The 11,473-nt window shown below is 41.3% G+C and overlaps 1 protein-coding gene across 2 annotated transcripts; it reads right to left on the reverse strand.

Moving 5' to 3' along the window:
* Positions 1-4,162: 4,162 nt before the first annotated feature.
* On the reverse strand, positions 4,163-7,875 carry LOC109786250 (brassinosteroid LRR receptor kinase BRI1). Of its 2 annotated transcripts, XM_020344833.4 has the most exons (3): positions 6,882-7,875; positions 4,866-6,785; positions 4,163-4,698 (listed from the first exon to the last, which is right to left on the reverse strand). In XM_020344833.4, exons 1-3 carry the CDS (start codon positions 7,747-7,749, stop codon positions 4,334-4,336), a joined length of 3,153 nt encoding a protein of 1,050 aa, XP_020200422.1. In that variant the 5' UTR covers positions 7,750-7,875; the 3' UTR covers positions 4,163-4,333. The 2 variants fall into 2 exon arrangements, with proteins under 2 accessions (XP_020200422.1, XP_020200421.1); XM_020344832.4 differs by having other exon boundaries at positions 4,866-7,875.
* Between the last annotated feature and the right edge of the window lie 3,598 nt (positions 7,876-11,473).

An 11,473-nucleotide genomic window follows, 5' to 3' on the forward strand; every position in this document is an offset into this window, starting at 1 on the left:
GTGGTGGCGTTGGAAAATTGTTGAGCGCCACTTATATATGGGACCCACAGTTGGTACAAGGTGTCATATAGTGGTGCGGTGGCATAACATGGAACTGCAACACTATTAGGTTGTCTTGCGGTGTGATATGCGTTGCCATATCACTACTATATTGTTTTGTGACATTTTTATAATATTGTAGTTATTGTAATTACATTGAATCTTTTTCATATTTTTTAGTCTTTTTATAATATCAAGTCTTTTTATTATTTTCATTCTTTTATCATTTTGAAATTTAAAAAAAAATTAGTCTTTTATTATTTGAGTCTTTTATAATGTTGATGTTTTCATTCTTTTGAGTCTTTTTATTACTTTGAATATTCTTATTATGTTGAATCTTTTTATTACTTTGAATCTTTCTATTATTTTGAGTCTTTTATTATTTTGAATCTTTTTTATTTTGAACTTTTTATTACTTTGCATCTTTTTATTATTTTGAGTCTTTTATTATTTTGAATCTTTTTAATTTTGAATATTTTTATAAAATTGAGTCTTTTATATTTTCGAGTCTTTTATTATTTGAAACTTTTTATAATTTTGAGTCATTTATTATTTTCAATCTGTTTTGTTATTTTTGAGCCTTTTTACTATTTTTGAGTCTTTTTTATTGATTTTTGGGCCTAGCCCAACATTACTTCCGAGGTCCGGCCTATCCCAATGTTGTCGGGTCAAGATATAGGTGGCCGGCCCCTCCCCCACTCAACGCCCCTCTCTCTTGATGCCCTTCCTTGTCGCCTCCCTCTCTGTCAATTCCGTTTTGCCGACGGCTGTCGCCGGCCAATTCCGGCCATTTCCGGCGTCCCCTGGTGTTCTGGTACACTTATAGACCTCCCCCTTTGTCTGCCATACATCCAGACCTCACATGTCACTTCCATTTCTCTGTAGGGTTTTGGCGACGACAACGGTGACGCTTGCAGGTGAACACATGCTCCGATTCTCTGTGAGCATCTCAACAGCTAATATTTTTGGCGGTTCATATTTTTGGCAGCTATAATTAGCTAGGTTTTATGATTCGGAAGCTCGGAATTTTGTACTATTAGAATAACCTTGCGAATTTTGGCATTCCATAATTTTTGGCAGCTCATAATTAGCTAGGGTTCATGATTTGGTAGCTTTGCCAATTTTGGCGGCTCTGAATTTTGTTGTAGTAGAATTAGCTTGCCAATTTTGGAAGTTCATAATTTTTGGCAGCTCATAATTATCTAGGGTTTATGATTTGCCCATGTGTGCCAAACTTTTAGATGATAGCAAACTAGTGTACATTCTGCTAGATGATTGCAAAACAATGCCAGACCGCAAAATACTGCCAAACTGCTAGTACATTACGCTAGAATGTATACATTGCCCATGTGTGCCAAACTAGTATACCAAACAGTGCCAAAAAATTACTAAACGTGCCCATGTAGATGATTGCAAACTAGTGTCAAAATGTAAGCAGTGTCAAATCAGTGTCAAAGCTATTGTCATAACAGTGTCAACTAGTGTGGCATTCTACTAGTAATTTGCCCATCTAGATGATTGCAAAGCAGTATGCCAAAGCTTTGATACTGACAAAACTTTTTTGTTTGCCAAACCTTATATGAACTAGTGTTAAATTTTTTTTGCATTCATAAACTCTAGTTCATATATTCCTTTAGTTGCATTCATATACTCTAGGTCATCCTAGGCATATGTTCTAAAGTGCCAAAAACAGTTCATCCTCTAGTTGATATACTCTAGTTCAACCTCTCATTCATACTCTAATTCATCCTCTAACTCATACACTAGTTCATATACTCCAGTTCATCCTCTAATTGTTATTATTTGTAGTTGGCGCCGATGAGTACCTACAACAGCCACTACAGGTCTTCTTGCAACTTCGCGGCATATGCCGATAGAGGCGAAGGGAGCACCAACCAGGTAAGATTCCAAGCACATCCATGATCATTGCAAACACATGCATATATCTAACCATTCATGATGATTGCAATCGCACATGCATATCTAAAGATTTCAAACATTTGACTTGGTATGGATACATACCGTATTCGATGCCAGTCAAGGGGAAGGTCTATGATGTGGACATGATCAACCGCCAACTTATACAGTCTCATGAAAGTACCATCAAGGCCCTAAAGGAGGTGAATGATCATACATTTAAAAAGTATCGGTTCATCTGTACGTGGTTAATAATTTTTTTTCTACTTAAAGAAAATGGTCATACATTTTAAAAGGTTCATCTGTATAAAAATGTCTATACTCTTTAATCTAATTTGTGAAATTCAAAAGGAGATGAAAACAAAAAGATAACAAAATACTATGTGTTAAATATGTTTATTTTCACCACGTGATACATGTGGTAAGCAATCCAAACAATTCAAAAACAAATCTTACAAACTTAATGAATTAAAATAAAAATAAAAATAAAAATGAAACAAAAAAGTAAAAAGAGGTTCAGATCAAACAAAAATACAGGGAAAAGAAAAGCCCGACAGATAAAAAATAGAGAAGTGGAATTACTACATTGGTCGAACTTCTATTCATGGGTGCGTCTGTACATCGGTTACCGCAAGCTGAGCGGGCACTCACCTGAAGTCGATCTTATACGGGCTATATAATTGCATTGCTTCTTTTCCGTTGTAGTTGTCTGCCTCGAGTGGAGCTCCATTGCAGTTTTTAGATATATGGGTCACAGTCTCACACATTTAAAAAGTGTTCATGCAAAGTAATAGTTTGTTTGAGATTTTTAAGAAAAAATATTCATACAATTAAGAAATAATCCTGACATTTCATGAATTTTTTTGAAATGTTCATGCAAATGTAAAAATTTGTTCGCGTAATTTAAAAAAAATGTTCATACCAGTCATAAAATTGTTCATGACATTTAAAGGTTGCTCACGCATTAAAAATACCTTCAAATTATTTTCAAGAAATGTTCATCAAATGTAATAAATTTTTCGTGTAACTTTGTTTGGTATGACTCAAACAAATTGTTCATGATCTTTAAAATATGTTCACATGTTTAAAAATGTGCACTTGATTTTCTTTAGAAATATTGGACGTGTTCTTAAAATGTTCAGCATGTATTTAAAAATGTTCAACATGAATTTAAATATGTTCAAGATGTATTCCAAATATTTTAAAACCATTATTTAAAATATGTTCAACGTGTATCTGAAAATTGTTCAACTTGTGTTCAAGAAATGTTCAACGTGTATGTGAAGAAAGTGATAAACGTTTTTTTGAATTGGAAATTGAAAAGCGAAAGGAGAAGGAAATAGATATAATAGAAAGACAAGATAGTCATTCAAAATGAAATATAAAAAATATTAAAAAAATTGTAAGAAAACTTCAAAACCGATTAAGAAGAACATAGAAATAAAAAATGGCAGGAAACCTTCCGAAAATTGGAAGGAAGGTTCCTAGAACCATTAGTAAAACTGGAAAAATGGTTGGACTGGCTCCCATAGAGGTGTTTGTGGGCGTGCACTCAGCATTTCTCGCAATAAAAAAGATATAGCACCGGTACCAATTCATCGCCTTATCCGACGAATAGTCCGTAAAACCTGTAGTGGGAGCGCTTGCGCATCGCTCGCTCATGTTGCTTGCGAAAATCACCAAAGTTTTCTCCTGACGAAAAAAAGACAGCTCTAGCTTGGTAAAAGAGTCAGCCACTATTTCATTTGACAAATCTTGAAATGTTTGTGAAATAAAAATATCACGAATTATAAAATATGTTCATGAATTTTAAAAATACTTATTTATTTTAAAAAGTGGTCTACAATTTTTTTTAAAGACATGAATCAAAAAGATATTCATCAATATTTTTTAAAAATGGGCACCGATGATAGAAAAAGAACCAGCAAAGAAGGCATTACTACTTTATGTCCACAAAACAATACAAAATGTGCAAGTTTACGTACATCCAAACGCTTCAGAACTCATTTCATGTTGCAGTCATAAAATTGGATAGTACACTTTGGATGAAAAAAGGATCAGTTCGAAAACAGGTAGCAAATCATTATGTTGAACAAAGAAAACGCCAACTAGTTCTCCAAATAATATAGGGAGTGCCTAGAACTCATTCAGATGAGATATAATTTGGTCTCATTCACCTTGAAAACAAAAACAGATAACAACCCACGTCAATACACACGCATCTTATAGCATCACATCCAATGGCTATAAAAGGTGAATGAGACCAAATTATATCTCATCTAGATGAGTTTTAGCAAAACTGAATAATATATATTGCTCTGTCCTTTTTCTTTCTCCGAAACAGTTCCTCATGCAGCCACGAAGCAAGGTTGACCAATCATTGTGACACACTTCCTAATGTAGACGATATATGTTTGGTGTACTCTGTTTTGACGTTCTTCAGCCTTAAGACTACATCGCTCATAGTTATCCTATCTTCAGGTGAGTCACTGGAGCAGAGCAAACCAACCTCTAGTATTGGCACAAGAAAGCTAATGTCCATGTCAAGGCATTGCAGTACCCGTCTATCTATGGCATGGACAAGTTGGTCTGCCTGAAACAATTGATGAACCCATCGTCTAAGGCTCAGTTCTCCAACAAATATAGCATCCGTTGGCCTCTTGCCAGTAAAGACTTCAAGGAGCATGATTCCGTAGCTGAACACATCGCTCTTTCGTGAAGCTTTTCCGTATGACCCATACTCTGTGCAAAAAGAAGGAAGGATAAATGCACATTCCAACATAAGTTGCCAATATTAGTTAATTGGTGGCTTAACAACAAATTGATACATTGAGCAAGATAATAAGTACTTCCTCCGTCCCATGTCAAAAAAACGTCTTACATTATGGGACGGAGGGAGTACTAAGTACCTGGTGACATGTACCCAATAGTGCCATGCATGTTAATGGAGAACACAGAGTTATCATCAGCTTGTAGTAGTCTTGCAATGCCAAAATCTGCCACATGCGCCATCATGTCCTCGTCAAATAACACATTGCTTGGCTTCAAGTCGCAGTGCAAGACGATTTCCTGGTAACCATGGTGTAGATATTCCATTGCCATTGACACCTCAAGCATAACGCACAGTCTCTCACGGAACCCGAATTGTGTTTCGCCCTGTTGTGAGCAGTGAAGCAATGTCTCTAAATTGCCATTTGGCATGTATTGTAGCACCAACGCTCTGAAATTCATGTTAGAACATGTGGTGATTATCCGTATCAAGTTGCGATGCCGCGCCATGCGGAGCACACGACACTCGGCCTCGAAGCTTCTAATGGCACACGCGGACCGCATGTCAAGAACCTTTATTGCAACCGTCAAACCATCGCTCAGTTGTCCCTTGAATACCTTTCCGTGGCCTCCATATCCCAACATGTAATCTTCACTGAAATTACCAGTGGCACGAACAAGCTCTAGGTGTGAGACTAACTGATGGCTTGCTGGAGCTGTCAGGTCATTGGAAGATTTGGTCTTGCCGTTGTCGACTTTATTTCTCCACGATATGCAGTACAATAAAATTACAATAATGACAAAAGCTAGCGTGACAGCTGAGAGTAGGATTATTAGAAGGTTGTACTTATTACTGGAAGTGGTACTTACTACTGAAGCACTACCTTGGGGTTTCAAAAATGGTTGGCATGGAGGCAGAGGGAAGCCGCACAAGCCAGAGTTGTTTGCATATTGGCTCTCCGGGAAAGTGGCAAGGGATCCCATCTCCGGTATTGGTCCATTCAGCCTATTGTATGATAGATCAATCTCCGACAATGATAGCAAAGAAAATGAACTGGGGATTGGGCCTTCCAACTGGTTGTGTGACAGGTCAAGCATACCTAAATTCTTGGAACCTGCAAGCTCTGCTGGGATGGCACCAGAAAGTCGATTTTGCCGAAGATTCATGATCGCTAGATAGTTCATCTTACCAAGTTCCTTGGGGATCTCGGAGTCAAGCTTGTTAAAGGACAGGTCCAAGAATATAATGGAGCCATTGCTTTTCAAAGTATGCTCTCCGCTATCCAGGATGTATACCCGTGTGAAGTTGCACGTATTCTTGCTAGCCATCCGGTTTAGTTGCTCCAAACGGACGCCGCCGATCTCAAGCAGGCTCCCCGCGCCGCGACATTTGCTGCTCTGCTCGTCGTTGCGCAAGTATATATGTGGCCGCACTATCATGAAGCCGATAGCCACCTTCCCGGACTGCCTCGCCAGCTCCGGTGGTATCGATCCGCTTAGCTGGTTGTCGTTCAGATCGAGCCAAATTAAACTCTTGCAGTCTCCTAGCTCCGGCGGTATACGCCCTGAGAAGGAGTTGTTGTTGAGCTTCAAGATTGCAAGGTTGTCTAGCCGCCCCAGCCAAGCCGGCACCGACCCAGAGAGCCGGTTGCTCCCGAGCGCTATCCATTTCAGATTCCTGCAGTTCATCAATTCCGACGGGATGCTGCCAGTGAGCGTGTTGTACTCGAGGATGAGGTGCTCGAGTCCGAGAGCACCACCGAGCGACACTGGAATCTCACCCTCCAATTTGTTCTCCCACAGGATGAGGTCACGGAGACGAGCAAGGCTGCCGACGGATGTGGGGATGGAGCCATTGATGTAGTTGAGACTGAGGTCTAAAGACTCGAGGCTTTCACAGTTGGAGATCGTCGCCGGGATGCCGCCGGTAAAGTAGTTGTTCTGCAGGTAGAGCACCTCGAGCTTGGACTTGGAGCCGGTGTTGGGGCAGAGTGAGGATGGTATAGCGCCGGAGAGCTCGTTCGAGCTGAAGTCCAGCATCCTCAGATTGGCAAGCCGACCTAGAGAGTCAGGCATGGAGCCATGGAAGTGGTTGAGTGATAGAGTGAGCCACGAGAGCCGTGGGAGCTCAGCGAGTTCGTCGCCAGGGAGCTCACCAGAGAAGTTGTTGTTCGACAGGTTGAGGTAGGAGAGCGACGCGAGCAGCGTGATGTCCGGCGGAAAAGCGCCCTTCAAGTGGTTGCTGGAGAGGTTGAGCGAAACAAGAGCAGTGCAGCCGGACAAGACCCCGGGCAGCACCTCGCCGGAGATTAAATTTCCGGATAGATCAAGTGACTCCATCCTGGAGCAGTTGGTGAACGCCGGGACCTGGAGTGGCCCGGAGATCGAGTTCCAGGCAAGGTTCAGCCGGCGGACTCCCCCCATCCAGCTGAGATCACCGTCGCCGGTGATGTTGTTGTCCGACAGGTCTAGAACATCCAGGCGGGCAAAAATGTCCCCGCCACCTCCCTTCGCGTTGCCACCGCCAACGAGTGCGTTACCCGAAAGGTTCAGCTCCCTCAGCCCGTCGCACGCGCCAGCGAGCGCGCGGACGTCGGCGACGGATCCACCCAGCATGCCGTTCCCGGACAGGTCCAGCTGTGCCAGCCTCTGGCTGCACCACCACCCTCCGGGGCCGCTGCCACTTGCGAGCGAGCCGCTGATGTTGGCGCCTCGCAATCTGAGGACCTCGAGACCACCCAGCCGCAGCAGTGTGCCGGCGACGGTATGGAAATCGACGTCAAGTGGGACACCCGAGAGGGACAGCGACACGAGCCTCTTCCCTCCCCTGACGCACGCGGCACCAGGGAAACTGCACGCGCCGTCGCCACGGGTCCACCCCCCCAGCTCCCCGTGGTTCCGTACCGCCGCCTTGAACCGCTCCAGCAGCTGCTCGTCGACGCCGTCGTCGGCGGCCACCAACACCGGATCATTGACAAGCAGCAGTAGCAGCACCGCCAGTGCCAGGCACAGAGCAGTACCCATGGTGGCGCCGACGCCCAGTGCTCAGCTATGAGAATGTTTAAAGCAGCTCTTTTGGGTTTCTGGACTGGATGAGCTGCACTGAGTGAACACTTGTAGCAAGCAGTGCTAGTAGGTATGATCGTTAGTTCGCCGGTGGGTGGCTCGTCGTGTTCTAGCTAGGGAGAATTCGTACGTATATATGCGCCATGCTCTGTAAAATCGATCTTTTCCTGCCTGATGTACGTAGGTGGTCCTGTATGTGGTGCCGAATTTTGCTGGTCCTCAAAAGTCGACGTCGTCAATCGAATTAGTGCAGATCATCGTGTATCATGTATACAAATTGAGTTGCTTCCTTGAAAAAGGACACGCACGCGTTGATGAAAAATGATTATCTATACCTGTGTGGATCCGGTATACGACGTGTTGGGAGATTGGTGCACCCATTTTTCATGATATGCACGTGAAACATATGATACTCTCTAAAACAAGATGATTCCTCAAGGAATTCGATAAATATCTGAGGGTACGATCTTCTTCTATTGTTACACTGTAAAACCTTGTCACTACAGCAGAATTGTTCATGGTCGTCGTTGGACCAAAAGTCACTTATTACGGGACCTCTCTAAACGCTCCATGGTTCTTAGACTGCTTGTCAGCAGTAATTTGTGTCGAATAATGAAAGAAAAAGACTCGGTTCGATATGGTTTGAACGCTAGGTTGCTCGCCATGCTAATGCAAGGTTTATGCTGAAATGTTTTACGCTTCTCTTATTGACCAATATTTCTTGCATTATTTCCGCAAAAAAAAGTTGTAGTATTCTCTTCCTGCCAGACGCCGCCGTCCGTATGCTGACACCAAACATGCGATGGCTGCGCCATTGGAGGCAGCTTCGCAGGCGTGTTTCCCTCCGTTGGAGTTTCCCGCGTGCCCCGTTCCCACATTCGAGCTTTCGCCCCATTGCCTGTCGTCTATTCATCTATGAAGGCAACAACGCTTCTACTAGCGACGAGCCGACGACCACCACTCCTCCCCCTGGCCTCAGCATCGCTCCTCTCCAGTGGCGCGCTCAAAGTAGACCACCTGCACTATACTGCCCTGAGTGAACTCTTGTAGCAGTAGCACGTACTCCCTCCGTTCGGAATTACTTGTCGCAGAAATGGACGTATCTAGACGTATTTTAGTTTTAGATACATCCATTTCCGAGACAAGTAATTCCGAACGGAGGGAGTAGTAGGTACTACAGTATTATTGTTAGTGCCGCCGGTGGGTACCTCGTCGTGTTCTTAGAGAGGAGAATTCGCACATATGCATCATGATGCGTTACTGGTCCTGTACGTGGTGCCGAATTCGCTGGTCCCTCAAAAGTGGGCGCCGTCAATTAATCACATTAGCGCAGATCTATATACGCGATAACATATCTTGGAATCTTGACGATTATGATCGTGTATCATGCATGTATGTCTTGAATCAAAAGCACTCTCACACGCATTGCTTTGTACAAAAGCTAGCTCGTTCTCTGTGGGAACCAGCATGCAGGAATTTGAAATCTGGGCACCGTACATGTATCCTTGCTCAACACCTCGATGAAGCACAGGCAGTTCACACAAAACCAAATAAGTTCTAAATTAGTTTATCAAATTCTTCGAATGTCTTTCGCCAGAATATTTTTTACGCTTCTCTATTAGACCAACGCTCACATACATTCACACCAACGCTCACATACACGCACACCTATGACTGCACGCACATCTTACCGTTATGAGCAGATCATTCTCACACTGAAAGGACAATGCCGAATAACTAGAATAAATCCTGGAAATTTTGAACATCGTGGCAAGTTTAGGATTTGAACCCGAAAAGACAAATTCCTCCACAATGGAGTTCACAGTCGCTTTGTGTTTGATAGTACCATGATAGGCAATCACATGATGCTGACAAAGAAACGATGCATAGCCAACGATTAAAAGGGCAGTATACGTTCTTGAAAAAGTAGTTTGGTGGGTGGGGGGAGAGGGGGTATCTCTTATGGAAGGAAATGATAGGTGTAATTGGGCTATCATAGTTGTCCAACCTACTAATTTCAGTATTACAATATAATGTAGTGGTATACCCAAAAACGGGGACTTGATTTGTAGGAGGTGTACACTAACCCCTAAAGATTTACATGATGGAATGTGTCTATGTACCCTTACAGGGGAAGGGGAAGGTGAACGAGGTAATGATCGACCTTATTTAACATATTGGCTCCAAGGCATGGGGAGAGTGCCTCCAGTGCACCTTTTTTAAAATGTCTAGAAATGGTTAAAATTATGAAGAAAAAATGCACACTAATGATACATGCATCTATCATATAAAAAGAATCATAATCCAAACCCAGTATGAAGTTTGAGACAAGGACAAATTTGATGTTTAATAATGTCCTTGTGATGAATTCATAGCCCAATTCAAACTAACTTTGTCCCCCTTTTTCTAGGGATGTATTCTCAATTTGGATTTGAAATTTTGTAGCTTGATGGATATATATTGTGCCTTTGCTAATACCAATCAGTATTCTCATACACGGTGAGGCCTTTGTTCTTTATCATCCGAGGTAATGTCAGGTTTGGGGGTACTCTTGGCTCTCAGATTTCTCTTGCATTTTGGCCCGTCTTCGAGTCATCATGTAATATTTAACTTTTACTCATGAAGGGTGTGGTATATCCGCATGATGAGAAGATGCAGGAGTCCTCACGTATACATCACAGTCGGAAAATTGTCTCTATGTAACCAAATCACAGTTCAGTTGTGCATAATTGTAACTACGCATGATGAGACATTATTTTGATTTTTGTTTGCCAAAATATTTATTTCTTTTCTTTTATTAAGTAATCAGTTAATGTTATTTCTTTGTACTGCAAGGTTGTTTCTCAAATAACTTCTTTTTACATAACTCCTTTTATAAAACAATCTCCAAAAGAATTCTCTTAAACAATTTACCACATTAGGTAACATATTTCGTAAATTCGTGCTTGTCTTAACAAACTATATTCACAGAATTCTAGACAAGTATATACCTTTCTTCACCGTCCACATCCACATATAATGATCTTATCCGCAAAAAAAAAACCCAATATGTATTCATTTATCTATATCAAACTATTTTACTTACTTAGAACTTACACATAAACATAATATCTTTTTTTTGCGGGGTCATAAACATAATATCTTATCTGTACCATTTTATGTTATACTTGGTGCAATTTTGATAAAATACAGTGCTAAACTATAAGAATTTTTTTACATATACTGGTGCTAATACACTTGTGCTAAATTGGAATTGTCCTTTGCAGAAGAAAAAAAATCACTCTCCTTAAAAACTTGATTAAAATGTTCTTAAAAGAACACATTAAAATGTGTCTTCCATAGATCCAAGCAAATAATCAACACAATAGATTCCTTTGTGGATTGGGATGTATTATTAGATGCATTATAGTCTATTTTTATGCGTTTGTATGTATGTTACGATTATTATTTATCTTGATTGAAAGGGATCTAGAGCTTATGTGTCTAACACATATCTTGTTATATATTTACTGAGTGTATCATTGTTTATTTGAGATGTAAACAAGTAAAAACAACTAGAGTGGATAAGATGCCCACAAGTATTGTGAGATCATTGGACAAGCTCATTTCTTGGTTCCGCATGGGAAAATATATCTTCCATGATCTAACAATTAGTTTCCAAGACATGTGCTTCATATTTTGA

This window comes from Aegilops tauschii, chromosome 3 (assembly GCF_002575655.3).
Source record: "Aegilops tauschii subsp. strangulata cultivar AL8/78 chromosome 3, Aet v6.0, whole genome shotgun sequence".
NCBI classification, from domain to species: Eukaryota; Viridiplantae; Streptophyta; class Magnoliopsida; order Poales; family Poaceae; genus Aegilops; species Aegilops tauschii.